This window comes from Neomonachus schauinslandi, chromosome 2 (assembly GCF_002201575.2).
Source record: "Neomonachus schauinslandi chromosome 2, ASM220157v2, whole genome shotgun sequence".
In the NCBI taxonomy this organism is placed as follows: domain Eukaryota; kingdom Metazoa; phylum Chordata; class Mammalia; order Carnivora; family Phocidae; genus Neomonachus; species Neomonachus schauinslandi.
This window is the reverse complement of record NC_058404.1, coordinates 154231649-154254276: the sequence shown is the minus strand read 5'-3', so window position 1 is coordinate 154254276 and position 22628 is coordinate 154231649. Positions and strand designations below refer to the sequence as shown.

The following is a 22628-nucleotide window of genomic DNA, read 5'->3' as shown; positions in this document are numbered from 1 at the left end:
CTTTCCGGTTCTGTACTGTAGGGAACAAACCTCTTTGTTGTAAATACCCTGTCCTCTATTTTTCCTCTTGCTGCTTGCTTCTGTGGTTCTAGAAGCAAATTTCCACCTGCCAGTTTTCCTTTGAAGTAATTTTAATATCACTTTTCAGGCACCCTAATCCTTTCTCCCGAACACAGAAATTCAGTCTTTCCTTTAATAGCATCAACTATTTCAGTTATCTTAAAAATAAGTAATTGAAATATGGTGTCAGTTTATCCAGGTTTTTCACAGTTTATCATAATGACATCATTGCCATCTACATATAGTTATTTTATTGGGAGAAATCAATAAAAGTACATTAGTAGATGTTTGGTAGAATAGATATTAACTCTTCTTTAAATGCTTGATAAAAGAGTATTTTGTAAAAGATCTACTTTACATAAATACACTGAACCAAAGTCTATATTTGGGGAATTGATATGTATCTCCTTTGGTAAAGACCTTTTCAAAAATACCATGAACAAAACCGGCTGAGAGAGTTTACATAGTTATCAACTTTGTAACATTTCTCAATTAAACAAAATTGGTTACACTGTGAATTTGTCTTCAGTTTTGAAAGAAAATTTCCCAGAGCTTTACTCTTTGCCTTGTTTGTGATTTGAAGTATAGCAACTTTAATAGTCATCTTAATTTCTTTTCATGTCATTCATGTGAAATTTCGCCAAAAATGCACTGGGTTCTTACAATGTCCAAGACATTTGAGTAGGCCCTAGGATGACAGAGAAGACATAGAAACTGTACTTTCTATGTCTCCAACCCTCATAGAGGTTTTTTTGTTGTTGCTGTTTTGTTGTTTTGTTTAAGATTTCATTTATTTATTTTTGGAGAGAAAGAGAGAGCGCACAGGCAAGGGGAGGAGCAGAGGCAGAGGGCGAAAGAGAATCTCAAGCAGTCTCCACTGAGCACAGACCCCAGCTCAGGGCTCAGTCTCAGGACCCTGAGATCATGACTGGAGCCGAAATCAAGAGCCATTTGCTTAACCAACTGAGCCACCCAGGCGCCCCCTCATAGAGCTTTCTATCTAAATTGTCATCTATAAAGTCTTCACTAAATGTGTACCTTTAGATTACTCTTCCAATTAAGGCAGATCAGAAGAGTGAAAGGATGTTTCAGTTTCATTACTTATAAAATTATAGCAATTGTTAAAGCAAGTTTAAGAAATCCTAGAATCATTGATAGTAGCCAAGGCGTTTGTGCACATATATGTGAATATAAATATAATTATAAATGTACACACATACTTGCCATTTACATTTTTCCATGTAGTTCACAATTTCTGGAGAACACACATTTTTAACCATTATAAAAATTTTCATAACAGAGAAAATGAGTCTAAAACCTATTTCACTCTTCTTGTTTTCCCAGAATTTTATACCTAGGCTGCATATTGAAAAAGATGAAATAATTGGCATCTTCTTTTGATATTGTTTTGATAGGTGAATTGAATATAAGTAAAAATATAGGATCAAGAAATTCATAGACTGTTCCCGTAACGTAATTTTTACCATAAGTAAAATACCAAAGAAAACACCTCGTCTTTTTTTCTCTCTTCAAAAACACTTTATAATACGGTGAATCATATTTCCAAATATTACAAGAGAATTAGGAGAGTAAACATAACAAATGACTTTAGTCTTATTGAGTGCCAGCAACCTCCTTGTGCTTATACATCCGTCAGCCTTTCCTGAGTCACCCAACAAGATTTGATTTCTCAGGTATTGAGGTTACTTTTGTCTTCCTTCTAGACAAAAAAAAATAAGTATTTATTGAATATCTATTCTGAGTCACACAGATATTTATAAGGTTCTCACAGTAAATCTATGACCTAGATAATTTCAAAATAGTGGATTAACTTACTTTATACAAAACTTTGTTTTCCTGTTTTGCAGCATTTCTAGCCCTATTTTGTTAGCCCAGCAAGGTTCTACACTTTCTCTGTTTACTATTGTAAAAATAAAGAGGTAAGGAAAGGAGGAAGAGGAGGGATAAATGGGTACAGCATAGACCATGTTTGAAAATGCTCCGAATGATACCATAATGATGGATATATGTCATTACTCATTTGTTCAAACCCATAGGATGTACAACACTAAAACTAAAACACTAAAACTCTAATGTGAGCTATGGACTTTGGGTGATTATGACCTGTCAATGTAGGTTCATCGGTATAACAAATGTATCAATCTTAAGGGGGTTGCTGATGATGGCTATGTGTACAGGGAGGCTGGGGATATATGCCAGATCACTGCACCTTCCTCTTAATTTTGCTGTGAATTTTAAACTGTAGTAAAAAAAAAAAGTCTTAATTACAAAAAATAATAATAAAAGGATAAAGAGACAGTAGTATAGAGGACAGAGCCCATAGCTGAATTGTATGACTGTTTTCCTATATCTGCCTCTGCCCTTAAACAAAGGGTGACCTTAGTTGTGTTCTGTATCTTTTCAGGGCCTGTTTCCTCCTCTGTAAATTACAGCAGTTGGGCTAGATAATTTCTAGAGAAGCCATTCCATCACTTTGATTTTTTGTTTTGTCTGATTAACCATCTCATTATATATAGTTGAGTCTTATGCTTATCATTTAGTTGCAATCATCAAGTTACTACATTGCCTTATGAAATGTTCTATTTCTGGTTAAAAGAATGTTGTGTACTCTGTACCATTGGTGTATTCTTTTTTTTTTTTTTAAAGATTTTATTTATTTGAGAGCGAGAATGAGAGACAGCATGAGAGGGGGGAGGGTCAGAGGGAGAAGCAGACTCCCTGCCGAGCAGGGAGCCCGATGCGGGACTCGATCCCGGGACTCCAGGATCATGACCTGAGCCGAAGGCAGTCGCTTAACCAACTGAGCCACCCAGGCGCCCCCATTGGTGTATTCTTAATAATGCAATGTAGGGATCTATATGCATTAGAAAATTGTGGTTAAACAATTGAATCTCTAAAATACCTTTTAGAGCAGGCTTGATAAAAATGCAGAGTATCAGTGTGCTTTAACAAGGCAATGATTCAAATAAATATATATATGATCATGTGTGTGTGTGTGTGTGTGTTATAAAGATAGAGAATAACTCCAGAAAGATATACAAAGTACTGGAAAGAGGTTTTGCCTGTGGGAAGTTGTTAAGTGGGTAAGATGCTATCATTTTGTTGAATGTGTATCATGTCCATATAATATCTATTCAAATAATTAGTACATTGAATAACAGGATTTTTTAGAATTAAATATTAGTTCCTAAATTGTACATTGGAACAAATTACCACAAACTTTGAATCATAAACAATACAAATTTATCATCTTACATTTTTCTAGAACAAATTTCAACATGGGTCTCATCAGGCTAAAATCAGTTGTAGACTCTAGGAAGGATCATTGTCTGCTTAGGCTTCTAGAAGCAACCATCATTCCTTTGTTCTGGTCCACATCCTCTTTCTTTCTTTTTTTTTTTAATTTTTTTTTTTATTACACCCTCTTTCTTTCAAGCCATCCATGGCTTGACTTGTCTTTCTTGCATTGTATCACTCTTAATCCTCTGCCTCCCTTTTCCACTTTCAAGAACTCACACAGTTAGCTAGGATAATCTCCCATCTCAACCTTAATCATATCTGCAAAATCCCTCTGCCACATAAGATAACATAGTCACAGATTCTGAGATTTAGGAAGTGGGCATCTTTGGGGGACCATTATTCTACCCAACACAAGCTCTAAACAACGTATCAGAGGTGACTTTAGTTCAGATACTCAGAATTAAATCAGAATTGTTCTGGCAGTGAAGCGGGCTTAGGAACAAATAGCCTTTTTTGTGTCTTTCATTAATTAACCAACTGGAATTATTGATCCCTGAGTTCATGCTAACATCACAGTTCTGCTGATTAGGTTTGCCTGTGTTACTCAAAATCTGACTTTTCTAATCTAGCTTGTCACAGCTCCCCACCCTGAACACTCATACCCTCAATTTTATAGACTTGAATATTAAGTGCTTGGATAGTAAAAGATTTTTCTTCTTACCCTACTATATGCAAACATGAGCTCAGTACAACGGTGATAAATAATAGGAAAGAATAGGAAAGATGTCTGTGTGTATTTTGGAGGGAAGAGGATTGAAGTCTGCTTCAAACCTTTTTTCCAGCTTTTGGAAATCACAGTGATTCAAAGAGATCTGTATTACTGAATCCTAACCCTTTTTTAAGGCATCCATTAAAAAAAAAAAAAAAAAAAAGCCAGGAGAGTGCTAATATACCTACCTTCCTGTTAAGGAGAATGTAATGTTTTACTCATCGTCTGAGAAAAGTAATTTTATAATTCTGATTATTCTGTGATTTAGTCCTTTAGTAATATAAACACTTAATTTTCGGTAGTCTGAAAATAAGGAACTAAAAATTTCTAATGTTTCAGAAGTTATAGTATATTTGCCTTCTCTTTCCACCCCCGTTGGTATATTTATAGGATATGAAGGCAGTGAGCGATAGAGTAAGAACATGGTCTCTGGATTTGAAACCTGATTCCCACACACACTATTGTGTAACCTTTGAAAATGCATTTAACCTTACTGAGCTTTAGATTTCACATTTTTAAAATAGGAAACAGTATTTACCTCACATAGTGCTTCTTAGTATTAGGCTCTTAGAAAATAACTATTTTTATTAACATGATCTTCAATTTTTTAGTGTATTCATTCCTGTTTATTTTTAGAAGATTATAAAAAAGTAGAAATTCAGAGAAGATAAATGCCCTGATTTCTTTTTTTCTTTTTTAGTTTATTGTTGTAATGCTTGCTACAATAGGTTTTTGAGACTTCATGGAATAATTTTTGAAGTGGTGCTTCTAGAAGGCAATGTTTGTCATTTAACTACCAAATCATTTTTTCACACTTGTGAAAGAGAGAAATGTATTTGTATGTTTTTATAAAATACATTCCCCTTTATGTTTGTAAGCACGTGAAATTCATCATAAGTATAAAGCATTCCTCAGTCCAACACAATTTCAGCCCTAGGACCAATGGGATGTTTTGCAGGCTAACAGAATTCATTTCTGTCAGACTTGTTTATTTCCTGTAGACAATTGCTTTTCTGAATTTGACGTTAAAATTGATTTTTCATAATATAGCTTCTTAATATTTAGGTATCATAATGATATTACAGTTTTTTTAAAAGCCCTCATTGATACATACTCAAATAATGTACAAGTGAAATTATATTGTCTGGGATTTGCTTCAAAACATTCTGGGATGAGGAAGAGGACCTTGAAGGAGAGAGGTGAGACAATTAGGCCCTGAATTGACCATTGTTAAAGCTGGGTAGTAGGCATGTATTAGTTATTCTTTTGCAGGGGTACATACCTTTTTCTTTTTACTTCTTTATTTGAGAGAGAGAGAGAGAATGAGTGGGAGGAGCAAAGAGAGAGATAGAGAGAATCTCAAGCAGACTCCACCTTGAGCTCAGAGCCTGACGCGGGGCTCAGTCTCACAAGCCTGTGATCCTGAACTGAGCCAAAACCAAGAGTCCACACTTAACCGACTGGGCTACCCAGGTGCCCTTTGGGGGGGTACATTTCTGAAACTTTTTATTAATTTTTAACCATCTTTTTCTTTGCCTGCCTTCCACCTGTGGTTCCCTGTCTCCTATCCCTCTAAGTCATAAGATCTGTAAGCATCCACTTGTAATGTTCCTTCTGCTTCCCTACACCTGCCATTGGTTTTTACTGTTTAGCTAAGTATTGTTAAGATTGGCCACTAAAGGGAGTGAGTAGTGAAAAATTATTTGCTGAATGAAATGCACACATATACACACAAACAAGAAAGTTACTTTTGCTTCAAATTATTCCGTCTGTTTTCTGTGCACAAGTAATATCCACTGGGGAGAAGGCCATCAATGACCTTTGTGCCTCCATCAATGACTTTGTATCTTCAATAAGTCAACCATGTAGTTGTTTCTCTGCTACCTCCTATTTTACTAAATTCACTGAAAATAAGTATGAGTAATAAGATGAAGGGGGAAAAGGAAGCCAGAGGGAAAAGATAAGTATCAAATTGGCAACTTTACAGCTCTTTTCTTTGATGATTACTTTTGATTGGTGTTTACATCTTTACCTGAAAGCTGACTTTATAAAATGCCAGATGGTTATAGTCAGACTGGGATTTGAAGACAAAAAAGAAAGCTGTTATAATGCTAGGCACACCCAATTTTCCTTTTTTTTTTTTAAAGATTTTATTTATTTATTTGAGAGAGAGAATGAGATAGAGAGAGAGAGCATGACAGGGGGAGAATCAGAGGGAGAAGCAGACCCCCCGCCGAGCAGGGAGCCCGATGCGGGACTCGATCCTGGGACTCCAGGATCATGACCTGAGCCGAAGGCAGTCGCTTAACCAACTGAGCCACCCAGGCACCCCGGCACACCCAATTTTCCATCAACACAAACAACATATTGACCTCTGATATTTTTTATCAGTAGTTGAGATTATTTTCAACAAGAAATTAAACTTTTTTTTTTCCCCTCTGAGGAAGGAGGCTTAGCTACTTTCAGAATATTTGAAAAACTTAGAAAAATTCCGTATGCCATTTTTAAATGTTTAGTATAGGTTCCCACATTCCACATGAAATCATTATTGTAGTAGGACAATGAGGTTCAGAGATGTAACTTGCTATCATCCTAAAGGTTGAAAAAGGAAAATGATAAAATTATTTAAAACCCCAAGAGCCAAAATTTGAGACCTATTTTGTTTTCAAGGAGGAGGAATGTTATACCTCCAGAGGAAATATCAAGATCAGCAGTTGAAAGTTTAAAGCAAACAAACAAAAGAAAGGCATGAGATCTGCCTAGAGGGCCATAAACTATTAAACTTGTTTACAACGCTATATAGAAAATGAGAGAAATTTGAGCTGAAAGATGGTGTAACTGGAGAAACCAATGGGGACTTTATGGTAGTAAATGTGTTTTTGCTTTAGGAAGAAAGTTGTGTTCCTTTCCCAATTATCTCCATATTTTATTTATGTCTTCTTTTATTCATTGGTCATTGGTGATGGCATTAATATATCTATGAATATGTAAAATTTGAAATAAATGCATGAGGAAAAAGCATCTGATACAGCACATTGTGTTCTTTCATTCTTAATTATTAAAAGTAGATTTGGGCCCTTATCTGTACTTTTATCTTTTTAGTTTCCTATCAAAGTCAGATATTATCTCTTGTCTTCTCTTGAACTCTTCAAATGCTGTTCATGGAAATATTAGGCCTTCCCTGATCATCCAGTTTAAAATTGCAACCTGCCTCTTCCACTCCAGATCCCCTTTAGCCTGTTCTAATTTGTTTTCATTGCCCTTCTCATCTTGTACATGAAATATTACTGACCTATTGATTTTGTTAATTGCTTGCAGTCTGTCTCCCCTTACATAAGATTGTGCATTATCATTTATTTTGTTGTGTGATATATGCAAGTTGCTAGAAAGGTACTTGTCATGTATTAGGTACTCAACTAATATTGGTTGATGAATTAACGAATTAAATAATAAATTTGCAATAATAATAATAATGATAATAGCTAAAAATTCTAAGTACTTTACTATGTACCAAGTACTGTTGTAATTACTACACATGCGTAAGTTCATTTAACCTTCAATACACCCCTATGAGGTAAGTGTTATTATAATCCCCATTATACAAATGAGGAAACTGAAGCACATAGAAGTTAAACAACTTGATGGTTACTGGCTAATTAGTTATATGACTAATGGTTATATGGTTAAAAAGTGGCGGAGTCCAGGGCGCCTGGGTGGCTCAGTTGGTTAAGCGACTGCCTTCGGCTCAGGTCATGATCCTGGAGTCCCGGGATCGAGTCCTGCATCGGGCTCCCTGCTCGGCAGGGAGTCTGCTTCTCCCTCTGACCCTCCTCCTTCTCATGCTCTCTGTCTCTCATTCTCTCTGTCTCAAATAAATAAATAAATAAAATCTTTAAAAAAAAAAAAAAAAGTGGCGGAGTCCAGCTATCAACACAGATAGTTTTGTTCCGAGGGCATGATCTTATCTGTTACAACAAACTGCCTTTAGTTTTTAGGCATAGCCTTGTGGGGGGAAATGTATGTATTTCATAAATAAATAGTTCTCAAGCTTTTTAACCTCTCAACACACCTGAAAGATTATGTCCCACACACCTTGAAAATTATGGCCTGCGAAAGAAGGCTTCGGAGTTGAGAATGAGGGTGTGTTAGTTTTGCAGGCTAGCTGTAAAGCATCCCCTTTCTTACTGTCCACTAATGTTCATCTTGACAACTACCACCTTGATTTGACTTTTGAAAGTCACCAATTTCTCAAGATGTGTTTCCTCATTCTAAAATGTAGGTTGAGGACTATACCCTATCAAATGTCTTTCTCCCTCCAAATTCTGTGGTTCTACAGAATGTATTTCTGTGCTCTGTTGTGCAAGTAAATTAGTGACAGTAGAACAAAAAAAACATTTTTCTTGTACCTAATTCTAGCCAAGTCTTTCCTGTATTTGACCTTTAATAGAAATTGTGCAGGATTCTTCAATAAAATAGAAATTAGATGAAAGTCGAAAAAGAGATGGAAGATAAAAAAAAATAATGTCTTTTCTAGAATGCATAACAGTCTTTGGGTTTTTGCTGTGGTGCTGAGTTCTGTTGACCACCACCCCACCCTTAAAATTTCTACATCTTTGGCATACCTGACACTGGATAGTCCACATATTTTCATTTTACAGTGTGAGCTGTTTTTTTTTTTTTTTGGCTGGGTCATTTTTTTTGTTACTTTAACAATGTGGGTGAACTATACAACTTCTGATTCAAATCCTGTTTTATCTATATCCACTGGGGGAGATTGGTCCCTTCCCAGGTTTTACAGTTATCTTAATATTAAGTATTTCAATCAGCTCTGACTTAACTATACTACCACCTATAAAAAAATAAATAAGTAAATAAAAAGAAAAAAAACTTGAAAAACATTTCCATGATATTGGAACCCTCATGCACTACTAATGAGAAATGAAAGGGTACAGCCTCTTTGGAAATCAGACTTCAAAAATTTACACATAGATTTACTATATGACCCACCAATTCCACTCTTGTATATATATTCAAGAGAAATGCAAACATGTCCACACAAAAATTTAGGCACAGAGGTTCATAAGAGCATTATTCATAATAATGGAAAAGTGAAAATGATTTCAAATGTCCGTGAACTGATGAATGATTGAATAAAATGTAGTATGTCTATACGATGGGATATTATTTGACAACAAAAAGGAATGAAGTGCCGATTTATGCTACCACATGGGTGAGCCTTGAAAACTATATTGAATTTAAAAAGCTGATCACAAAAGACCACATATTTGTGTAATTCATTTATATGAAATGTTCAGAATAGGCAGATATATAGAGTTGGAGAGTAAATGGGTGGTTGCCTAAGATAGGGATGAGTTGGGAGGAAATGAGGAGTGACTGATAACAGACTTGGGATTTCTTTTTGTAGCAATGAAAATGGTCTCAAATTGATTATGGTGGTGGTTGCACAACTCTGTGAATATACTGAAAACCACTGTATACTTTAAATGGGGGATTGTCCGTATGTAAATTATATATCAATATAGATTTATCACATAAATGTACATCTATACACACATATGTGTATGTGTATATACACATATATATGACATCTTCACACAAATTTATCATTTTACCTAGACTAAAAATGAATGAAATCTCGTAAGCTATCCAACTATTTCTCTACTGCCATTGTTTTCCTTGACTCCTTAGCAATAAACAATGAGCTTTTTTTTCTTTCTCTCTCTCCCTTTTAATTCTTTTATGGAACCTATCATCCAGTATTGTTTATTCCTTTGGTAAATACTTTGTAGGAACTTAAGGTAAGTTGACAGGTGAATAGCATCCCCAGGAAACTCTGTCGTCTAAATGTCATGTCCTATAAAATCAATTTTTAAAATTTAAATTCTATAGCACAAAATAATTAAATAAAAGAGTATATAGGTGAAACTTAATTTGGGAATATATTTCATATAAGAAACAAAGATCACAGAAAATAACTAAACTTTAGTATCAGTCAGTGTTTCTAGCTCTAAGGAGCTGAGAAGGTCAGTCAGTAACTAATAATCCCAACAACAACCATCAAAAAAGTTCAGTGAAAGTTATCAAGAAAATCTTAATATGTCATCTAAATGGGGAAAATAGAATACTTAAACAATGAAATATTCTTATAACCAAAATATAAACAATTTCAAAAATTATTTAACTTACTTAATGACAATTCAAACAAGTGGAGATCCATTTAAAAGAAAATGAAGACAAAATATTTTAAATGTTTATTCTCCAAATTAATTTAAAGAATTAATGCAGTTCTAATCAAAATCTCAGTATGATTTTTTGGCTTTAAAATCTAGGGGGAAAAAAGGAAAGTAAAATTCAGGAGAAATAAACAAGCAAATCTGTATCTTTTTAATTTGGAAAAGTAAGGGGAAAATTGGAGCAGCACATTTCACACTTGGATATATAAAGCTTCTGTTATAAGGACCAGGAAAGTCTAGTGTAAGACAGGAGAGCATGGTAAAGACAGTGATAAATGAGAGAGCAGGTATGCTCCCTGTCTAGAAGTATTCTAGTCAAATCTTTGAAAACAGTATGTGTTTGGTGGCTCAGTCCATTGAGCATCCCTCTCTTGTTTTTGGCTTAGGTCATGATCTCAGGTTCCTGAGATAGAGCCCTGCCTCAGGCTTTGAGCTCAGCAGGGAATCTGCTGGAGATTCTTTCTCTCTCCCTCTCTCCCTGCCCCTCCCCCCTTTCTCTCTTGGGAATCTTTAAAAAAATATAAAAATTTAAAAATAAAATAAAAAGTAAAATAAAGGGCGCCTGGGTGGCTCAGTTGGTTAAGCGACTGCCTTCGGCTCAGGTCATGATCCTGGAGTCCCGGGATCGAGTCCCGCATCGGGCTCCCTGCTCGGCAGGGAGCCTGCTTCTCCCTCTGACCCTTCCCCCTCTCATGTGCTCTCTGTCTCTCTCATTCTCTCTGTCTCAAATAAATAAATAAAATCTTTAAAAAAAAAAAGTAAAATAAAAACAGTATACATTTGCCATGCTTTTTATCTTCCTAAGCTCTTTTTGAACCGATCACATTTTTGGTTGAATATTATTCACCATAATGTCTAGAAGAATTATACATGGAAGTTATTGATGGTTTTAGCCACAGTTTGTTATTATTACCATTATCTTGCAGTAATTCTTAATGAGGGGGTGGATATTTGATAGTTATTGGGTTGTTTTTTTTTTCAAACTATAATTCTCCATGTTTTATAATGCTCTCCCTGATGAAGAGCATTTATCTCCCTGAGATTCATTGCCTCAGTTAACCACAGATTAGAATAGGTTTTATTACCTCTTATATGTTTTTGTGGAGACAAATGTGTGATCTAAAGTGAAGGAGAATTTTTTTTTTATGTATTTGATTAATGTAGTTAATCAACAGCAGCCTGCATGATTTCTAGTTTTTATTCTGTGGATCAGAAATCTCAGTCACCAAACTGAAATCTATCACTGCATTTCTGACATTCCTCTAAGACTGAGAGTCTCTGTCAGTTCCTGTCCCTGTAGCTCTCCCTGCCACACCTCATCCTGCAGTTTGCTGGAGTTCTCATTGGAGAGAGAATGGACGTTTTGACAAACCAAGTTCAGGACTTGACTGTCAATATCCTCATCCCATCCTGCTGCCTCTTTGATATCTCCAGTCCCCCTTAGGGACATACACACTGTGATCTCGTGCTACCTAAAGTATCCTGTTGAGCACTCTTGAAGTTATGTGCTTATCCCAAGAACAGAGGCAAATGTGACATTTAAGAGGACTTTTTACTTCAAACTAAACGTAAGGTGACAGTTTCACAAGCAGTTACTTGTCAGAGTTTAATCACTAAAATCTATACACTTTTTTTTCCAGGTTTAGTATACGGAGACCTTCTTTGAGAAAAATATTCTGATACACTTGAAAACACTTCACATTTGGAGTCAAAATGCCCCTGGCCTTGCTATTTACTAGCTGCATGTGTTTGAGCAAGTTACTCAGTCTCCTCTGCTTGTTTCTTTGATTTAAAAATATGAATATGTTGGCATAGCACCTACCTTTAAATCCCCGTAGTGACATGGTTGCATAAATGGAGATGATGTATGTATGAATGCATGTTAGTTATTATATGTGGTAAAAGTCCTGTGTCTTGATTAGACACGAAATCAATATTATTTTATATGCTGAGATTATTTGGAACCAATATAAAGTCAAAGATTTTTATTTTCATTTACATAATCGATGAAGTTTCAAACCAATTCATTTGTACTGATACAGGACCTTAAAAATAAAAAGTGATTTTGCAATCAAGTATGCTACATAGGTAAGCATTAGGTGTTTTCATAATTAAGATAGCCTAAAGTTTTTATTAAGTTGCATTACACATGGATTGCTACAAGGGCACAGTCACTGTCTTACTTCTTTCATAACAGTGCTTTTAGTATTCCACTGAAACATGGCCAGTGAATGCACAATATTCTTAGTTACCATTATGAGGGGCTCTGTATATTCCCATGTCTCCACTGTGTCTGCTGTTAGCTAGAAAAAGGCTGGGAGCAACAACAACTACTATCAATAGGGAGCCATATTAATTATTTGAAATGTGCCTCATAAGAGGAATCAGCAGAGTTTATTACAAGTCAAATATTACTTGAAACAGGAAGATTACTCTAACTGTTATCATAATCCATGTATCATTAACTTTCCTTGTTTAGGAAAAGAGATTAACAACGCTGTAAATTGCTATAGTAAATGTATAAAATATAACAGCATATTCCCATTGTAGAAAGAAATTGGTGGGTCGTCTGCTTCTGCCCAAAACTTTTTTTTTTAGAAATAGTTTTAAAAAGTAGTTTTAGGGGCGCCTGGGTGGCTCAGTTGGTTAAGCGACTGCCTTCGGCTCAGGTCATGATCCTGGAGTCCCGGGATCGAGTCCCGCATCGGGCTCCCTGCTCGGCAGGGAGCCTGCTTCTCCCTCTGACCCTCCCCCCTCTCATGTGCTCTCTCTCTCTCTCTCATTCTGTCTCAAATAAATAAAAAAAAAATCTTATAAAAAGTAGCTTTAGAAATTGAACTGACTCTGTGATTATGCCTTCTTCCGCGAAATTCTAATTGCTTACTGAATCATCAGTATACAAAGTATAGCTACTTTGAACATTAGAAATTTTTTTGTTTGTAAGCTAGCAGTTTTTCCAGTCAGCACCTTGGCCTTCAAATCAGCATCTTAACTCGTAAAACAGAAAATATGTTACAAAGTATGTGACCTGGCAGAATGGTTTGCAAGGAATTGAAAATGAATTCATCTACCTGCTTTTTATATCCTGGCTAGTTATTGTTTTTCCATAAAACACACTGAGCAGGAAGGAGTAGTTTTCTATTCAAATAATAGAAATAAATTATAAAAAGTAAAAAAAAAAAATTAACCGAAGTTATAAAGTTATTTAAGTAAGTGCTACCCGAGTTTATTTAACATTGATGCCAGTCTGCAGACTGCATATTACTGGTCTGGGACAATGAAATAAGTGCATAAATTGAGAATAAGTGTTTAGAAACACTTTAGCAAATTGATAGAGTGCTTGTTGGTTTAATCTGACAGTAAAAAATGTGGACTTGTATTGTTTGTCTTTTTTTCTTCCATTTTATTTTTCTTGTAAGTCATTTTCATTGTATTTTTAAAAGTGTCATTCTACAATAAATGTGTAATTTAATGATAAAAAAATAGGTAGTTTTAAGAAGGACTGATTTAATTGTTTGATGTTTGGATGATGCATAATGCTCCTGTGTTTGATTAGCTCTGTCTACGTGGTATAATGACAATTAATTCAGTGTGAATAAAGATAATATGACATCATAAAAACAAACAAAAAGATGTAAAAAGACATAACTGCAATGTCTGCTTAACATTTATTTTTGGGTCCACAGGGCAGGCACATCATGGACAGGTGTCCTACATCTCTCCACCTATTCACCTTGACTCTGAGCTAGAAAGACCCCCTGTTAGAGGTGAGTTGATTATTATTATTATTATTATTATTATTATTATTATTACTACTACTATTTAAAGAAAAAGGAACTTTATTATTTTTGATGAAGACAATTAAAATACGAATAGTTGTAAATACGTATTTTACAATGCAGTGCCTATTTAAAAAGTGGGGAGGGGGTTATAATGTACAAGGAATCTGATAACAGAAAGAAGAAATTTTATTTATAAACTAAAATATGAAATACTGTTCTGAGAAATATTTGTAAAACAAAATAAGAAATAAGGATACGTAGTGATTCAACTACAGGAGGACTATTTGAAAACCAACTTAGATTCAGAGATTACCAGATAACCATTACATTTTATTGGAATTTTCTTCTTCTACTATCCTTTTTTTTAAATAAATTAATATACTTTAAACAAAGTCATATTGACAGATTTATTTCCTTTCAAAGTGATATTTTATATTTTATATTTTCTTTTTAAAGTCGTTTTAGTGTTAATATGATTATTTAGTTTTAAAAATATATATATTAAAATTATGATTTAAATTGATGCCATCTGTTTAAAGATTTTTTAAAATAGTCATACAAAATAAAAATTAAAAGTAACATTTATTTTCCCATAATCGACAGAATTTGTCTTTTCACTTTTAAAGAAATACTTATTATTTTCAAAATGTATTATAATGTTCAAAGCTGAATTGGCTGAAGTTAGATGTTTAGTAGGTAGCAAGCTGGTTTGTTTTGCATGGAAGGAAACTCAATCAATTCTTGGTAGTCACCTTAATGTCATCTGGGATGATGGTCACATGGCTCTCATCATCCAGCAGTCTCGCACAGGCTCATTCCTATTGTGACAGGATTCCCAACAATAGGTAGACAAGTCCTAAAGCTCAAATATTTTTCAAGACTCTGCTTGTGTCCTGTTTGCTGTGTCTCATTGGCCAAAGCAAGTCACATAGCCAATCCCAGACTTAAAAAGGGAGAAAATGACTCTTATTGCTTGATTGAGGAACCAAAATCCAAAGGACCATGGATACAGATAAGAGGGGAATTGGGTCATTTCAAACTACCATAGCAAGGCAGAAAAGGGTAAAATGAAGTGAGACAAAAATTGACTGATAAAATAAAGGAATTTAAAGCCAATTAACTTAAACTTGGGAGTTCCAGACCTATTTTATCATTGGTTTCCTCAACTAGTACACGGAAGATCAGATATAAGAACTTCACAGTGTCTTTGTGAAGATTAGGGATAATACAGAATAGAATCTGGCATCTGGTAGGCCCTAGATATAACGTGGCTATCCCTATGTACTTTTGGGCTCACTGCTGTAGCATAGGGAAGAAAATTGGACTTTGAAGCCAGGCAGACCTGAATAACCTTAGGCAGCTTCTTTCTGTCATCTGTAAATCAAGGATAATAACATCACCCCAGCAAGTTTATTGGGATAATTAAGTAAAATAATAAGTGCCAAGTTCCTGGCAAATATGTGACATAAACTAGACCCTAAAGAGTTAGAAGGTAGGTAGGCATTATTAAAAGCTCCACTTTACAATGACACAATCTTGGTCAAAATAGTGATGGTATTGATCTGGTAAAGAATGAATTACTAGAATCCAGCAGTCATCTCTGCTTGATATCGGCCTCAAATGGTCCTCTCTACCTTAGAATGATTGTCTTGATAACTTCTAGTTTTCATAGCATTCCTCTATATACATCGACCCAGAGCTCTTCCTAAACTGCTCTGTGATTAACGCAATTGCAGTTAGAGTTACTAGCTCATGTGCCACAATTCTGCAACATTCAGAGAACAGTTAAAAAGGTAAAAAAAGAGGTTTGTATAAATTATCATCACATTGAAAAAAATCTTTTGCTTTTTTTTATTAAAACTATCTAAAATTCATTTAAAAACAAATATTGGAAATGAGATAGAGTTGGCATAATAATAGCATTACTCTGGAACCACAGAGTATTTCCTTTCAACTTTCAGCTGTCACCCCTCATCTTCATTTGCTATTTTTAATTATACGGAATATGGCTGTTGATACTTATATGCAGATGAACTCTACATATGTCTATATCTATAAATAGAATTTCTCATGGGGCGCCTGGGTGGCTCAGTTGGTTAAGCGACTGCCTTCGGCTCAGGTCATGATCCAGGGTCCTGGGATCGAGTCCCGCATCGGGCTCCCTGCTCATCAGGGAGTCTGCCTCTCTTTCTGACCCTCCCCCCTCTCATGCTCTCTCTCTCTATCTCATTCTCTCTCTCAAATAAATAAATAAAATCTTTAAAAAAAAAAGAATTTCTCATGTATGTTATAGGTTTTTATATGAATTATAAAGTAATACATCAGGTTCTTTAAATAAAATGGAATTCTTGCTCCAATAACTGTATTTTTTTTGTGAGATATAGAACAACATCCTTTGAACTCCCTAAAAATTAACATTAGCTAACCATTTTAGATTTCCTTTTTCTATTTTTCTACTATAATTATATACATATTGAGAATATGAAACATTTATCTAGATATTACTGTCTCTCTATATTCTCTCTCTACATATATTCTCTTACTTTCCCTTTCTGTACCAATTTCTACTAGTCTACATGCATGTTAATGTTTTAGGAATTATTGCTTCACGTATTATTAATTCCTTATGTATTTTATGGACCTGTATTTTTATAGGAATATCATATTTAATTTTCTGACATTCATCAAAGTAACAATACAAAACAACAATGTTTAAAATGTTATCGATATAGTTACCAATATTAGCACAGGGAACTTATTGATAGAAAATATTAACTATTTAACATACGGTAACATATCAGATTGCTTCAAATATTTTGTCATTTTATTCTGTTCTCATCTGAAATATTTTGGATTAGGTCGTACTTTTATACACACATACATATATATATATAGTGATTGTGCTTTGAGTATTTGAGATAATGAACTAATTATTGGTAACTTCAGAATTGTGTTGTAAAACTCTATTCTGAAAAATAATTAAGTGAGCATATCTCAAAAAATTACATTTTTTATCACGTTTTCTTTTTTTTTTGCGCCCTCAAGTTCTGTATCACCAATGAATCATTATGATATTAATCCACATGCCACTATTCTCCCTCCTTTCAATTGTCTTGACTTTTCACTTTTCTTTCATTTTTTTAAGAAAAAATATGACATTGATGCATTTGTTTATTATAATATGTTTCTTCTTTAGTATTGTGCGTTTTAATTCTGACCAACATGATCTTAATAACCATATGGAAAATGTTACCAAATAGCCTTGAATAAAATATTGTGATCTGCATTTCAAAGTAGCAGCAGTTTATAAATTCTGTAGAACTTAGCCACTGATGAGTAAATTTGAGAGATTCTATTCTTTAAATCTAATGTGATCATACATAGCATTTGGTTATATAATTTATGCCTGTGATAGCTTTATATGCATTCTTCAATTTACAGATTTTATTACTGAATAGGGGTGTAAATTCCAATAGTTTACTAGTGCATTAATGTCACAATACATTACAAGGTAATTAACCAGACCTGCCACTATAAATAGAAAAATCGTCACAGCCCTCACTATAAACTACTTAACAGAAATAAGATCCTGAATCAGCATTCACCATTATAGTAATTTTTCTTGCCATATGTCTCATTAATCAGGACTTAAAAAAAAAGCTTCATTTAGAAGCACTATTATTTTTAAACCTTTCATTATTAAAACAAGTTTGTTATAATTTTCTAGTTAATTTAATGGGATTGATTATATATTTTTATGCAAATATGTTCTACATGCTTTTGAGACATATTTCCCCATTTTTTATATTATAATTGGAAATGAAAAACTACTTTGGTAGTTTTGTAGCAGATTTGTAAATAAGCACATTGGAGTTCTTAGCAGGACTCATTAAGAGTTGTAGTTCTGAAGGTCATGTGTCCTCACCAACTATTCTTTATTCCTGACCTTTATTTTCCTCCTAACTACTCAAATGCAAAACCCCTTGCCCCAGAGTTATGTTTACATTACAAGCAGACTGACAAAAAGAAGGTGGTTGGGTGGGAGTTTGTGTTGAAGTTGAATCAGAATCCTAAGCAGAAGTATATATTATTTGAGACTCAAATATATCAATTGAGGCATGCCCTTGAGTTGAGACTGTATTGTTTTGTTATTGATGTTGTGTTGCTTCATTGTTTTCCTGTACAATTTTGTGACAGCCTTAGCAATTATAGAACCCAACCTAGGAATCCTTTGTAACATCACTAGCAATTCAAGTTAGATAAATTCCTGTCAATAACCCAGGGGAAAAAAAAAAAGTTCTCTTCTGAAGAATGTCCTCCATTTATATTACTAAAAATGATATTTATAATGTTCTCCTGTATAAACAGTTTGACAGTTACCAATACTCTCCACCTTCCAATGTAGTAAACCACTAGTAGTAATGCTGGTGAAAACAGTTTGTATTTATTTTGTATAATTTTCCTTTAGGTAAGATCTTATATTTAATTAGAAGTCTAATGCTAAATACTAATTTATGCATTTGCTAATTTGTTGGCAATTACAAATACTCTGAAAAAAAAAAACTAAAATATTTGGGCACATTTGAAAAATTACATTTATTTTTTAGGTCTTTTTTTTATTTGCTATAATAAACTGAGTAATATAAATATGCTTCAATTGGCACATAATCAATGAACTAGAATAATGCCAAGCATTAAGTTTTATGTGCAAATTGAATTACATTCAGCAAATCCACATTGAAAATATTTTTTAAAGTTCAAAATAAACAGATGGTCCTGCCTGGTGCATCTATATTAAAAATAGGCTATAGCCAAAGATTTAGCATCACAAATTAGAGACATTAGCACATCATACTATCTAGTGGAATGTAAAAGCATTTGAAATTGATTAAAATAAAATAAGAACAAGACATCTGGCATTCTTATTGAGGAGTCTCCAGGCCTGTTTTTTAGTATTCTATGGTGGTATTTTTCTAACTTCTCTTGTGTGCAGACATTATATGGTAGAACATAATTTCCTAGTTTTATCCACCCTTAACCCAAGGGAATAAAAATGAAACTTGCATATAACAGATTACTTTGACCATGTTAAATAAACACACTTTTTCTACACTTATAAATGCCAAACATTTTTTTACTGTGTTTAAAGTACACTGTGAACACCTACAAGATAAAGCTTGTTAATATTAATGGTAAATATCATCCCCATTTATTAAGTATGTATCTTGTATCAGACACAGGAAAAAGTATTTTATATGCATTGTCTCATTTCATTTTACAAGGATCCTATCACTTTTTCATTCAGACTTACTGGTCATCATCATTGTATTTCTAGCATTAGGCATACTACTATATAGTAATACTTGAAATTAGGTTGGATTTAATTGGAGTTAAATCCTAAACTTAATGGTAAAATATACTTTTTATTCAGTATTATTAGAAATAAGTATGAAGGTTTTATAAATTATAACATACTTTACAAATATAAGTCATTGTTTAAAAGCCAGCATTTATCATTTGAAATAATTTAGCACAATCCTACAGGCCCCTTGTGGTATATAATTCATATGTTGGGAATAATTATTCCAGAAAGTAGCCTGATCTGGTAGGTTTTTACAGTAGGTTCTTGGTCATCTAGTCCTGATAGTCCCTCATGAGCCTGAAAGAAAAGGGAGACAGAGTTTGTTTGAATTCTACTTTTACATTGGCTCATAGAATGATATTCTTAGTACTTAGAGGACATTAAATAGAGGCTTGATACTGTTGTGATCTGAACAACCTCTTTCAGGTTCAGCATAGCTGATGGTAGATCCAGTGATAATGATCCTTGACTTGAATGACATTTCCTCCGTGGAGCCTGTTGCTCAAGGCAAGGGAAAGTCTCTGGAACTAGGATGGGTCTAAGCAGCTATGACCAGGGTTCAGTTCTTTGAACTTCATACCTCCCCACCCAACCCCCATCCCCAGCACCCTCTGCCCTCCAAAGATTGCTCACTGGCCCAGCTCTCCTAAGATTGTGCCTTTAAGTTCCAGGACTGACTACTCTTTGTTTTTCTTGGCTTTTATTTTCATTTGGAAAGATGGAAGTGTAGCTGCTTTATCTTGTTCAGAGAGAAAACAGTTAGCATTTTTTGAATGTCACAACTTTTTATAGCAAGCTATTGCTAGTTAGTAATAATAATGATAGTAGTAATAATATAATAGTTATCATTTATCTTTAAATCATACGTTCAAACTGAAAATTACCCACATGACTCCCTCTCTCCCAATTACCATAGAAAATCAATCACAATATTCTTCTGAATATTCCAATAGATACATACTTTTTGAGTGGACATGGTATGAACATTTAATATTTACAATTAACATTTGTTCCTGTCTCTATTCGAAGCTCATGATTACTAATTTCATTAATTTCCTGAATCCCATGAAGCAGGTAGTATTATTATTGTAATTTTGTGAATAAAAAATTTGAGCCATTGAGAGATTCTTTTTTTTTTCTTTTTTTAAAAGATGTATTTATTTATTTATTTGAGAGAGTGAGAATGAGAGAGAGAGAGAGTACATGAGAAGGGGGAGGGTCAGAGGGAGAAGCAGGCTCCCCGCCGAGCAGGGAGCCCAATGTGGGACTCGATCCCAGGACTCCAGGATCACGACCTGAGCTGAAGGCAGTCGCCTAACCAACTGAGCCACCCAGGCGCCCCGAGAGATTCTTTAACTTCATAAAGGTCAGATTAAGTATTACACATTGAACCCAGGAGTCAAACCCAGGCATCTATAAAGATTCTACTCTTGTCAGTTTTTCATTTATACAATAGGAATCGTGATTTAATTTCTAAAACAACATACTATATAGCAAGTAATTAGTAATGAAACATATTATCAACAAGGGATCGGAAGATCTAACTATCCATAGTACAGTATTTTAAAGAAAATTCCTCACCATCTCTATTAGTCATCTTAAGAAAACAATAGGGCACAAGTAGTGTGAATACTTTACTATTTAGTACCCAGTGACCAATAAGTTTTTTGTGTATCCATGTGACATCCATCCATATGTCTTCTTCCGTGAAATAGAGTATCTTTGTTGTACTGTTACACTGTTACTTTTTACTCTTTTCATAAAATATCTTACTGTTTCTCTCAAAAGAAGTATTGAAAATCATACCATAAAAAAAAGAAGTCAGGCATTGTGATAAATTACCCTATTTTTGTAATTTTCAATATCCTCTCCCACAAATGGTTATTATTTGTGTAATCACCAGAAAATAATTTTATACCAGTATACTAAAAATTAATTATCTTATTGCCTGGAGGAGACAGCTAGCTGATAGTTGTGTTGACAGCTACTACCAAAGCCTGGGGTGGAGGAGGTTTTGACTTCCAAATGGAATAATCACCCTTGTCCCTGCCTATTGAACACTCACAGTTGCAAAGTTCCGATTCTTTGGTGTACTCACATACATATGCACTCACACACACACTCATGCCCTCAGGAGTATCTTCTTTAATGATTCTTACTTGGCAATAGATTTAAAAGACAGCGTGGTAAAATCCATATATGTTAAATCCTTAAATTTTAAAATATCTTTTACTCTTAGAGTCAATTGCCTAAGATTAGATAAAGATCTCTTTTCTCTTAAAATACATTTATATACCTTGACAGGAAGGACAGTAAGCGTTGGGACTGTTACATAACATTCACTTACATATCACTATTTGGTGAATGAGGATCTTGTTTCCCCAGCTGCTAAAAATCATATTCTTCTCTATGGGAAGTGTTGATTTCGGCAATTATTCATCCTATAACATCCCAAACAGTATTACCTTCACACTAAGAGGCACTTAGCTCCCTTGATGTGTACTAAGAAGCACTTTTCTCTTTGTTCGTGTATCTCTGGGTCTAGCAATAACTTCCAGTTCTTAAGAGTCCAGCAAAAAAAAAAAAAAACAAAAACAAAAACAGTTTCCCTCACTGGAGCAGGTGCTCCTGTTAAGTTTGGCATCACATTCTCCTAGATGGAGTCACATGGAAGTATGCAGCTTAAATGCTAATGCTGGCATTTAATCTGCTAACCCCACCCCAGGTGGCTAACTATATGATCATGGAAAAATCTCATCTCCACAACAACAACCTGTTTCCCAAATTTGCTTAAGGATCAAATACCAAATATGATACTATATATGAAAGTGCTTTATTCCTTATAAAATGCTGTGTAAATATTGCTTAGTATAATTTAGCAGCAATCTTTTTTGCTCCAGTTTAAAACTCAGTGTAGCTCATACATGGTAAGATCAAGAAAATAAGTCCTCAGAGAGTTTACAATGTTCTTGTACTCCTAATTTCCTACTGGCTTAATTATAATACAGTTTTATATTAAAAACAACCAGGTTTTTTTTTTTCTGTGAATGTCTATGCATTTAATTTCAAACATGTATCAAACATAAAACTATAGATCAGCTCTTTTTTCTGTGGTCTTCTGAAAGACTAACTTTCAGTCA

At 34.2% G+C, this 22628-nt stretch overlaps 1 protein-coding gene across 10 annotated transcripts in view; it reads left to right on the top strand.

The window, feature by feature from the left end:
* Window positions 1-22628, top strand: part of ADGRL3 (adhesion G protein-coupled receptor L3) — a 512753-nt gene that overhangs the window by 262790 nt on the left and 227335 nt on the right. For all 10 annotated transcript variants that reach the window (XM_044912942.1, XM_044912937.1, XM_044912940.1 and 7 more), the window contains one exon: window positions 14031-14111. In XM_044912942.1, the coding sequence (XP_044768877.1) occupies window positions 14031-14111 (81 nt within the window). The remainder of the gene's footprint in view (window positions 1-14030; window positions 14112-22628) is intronic.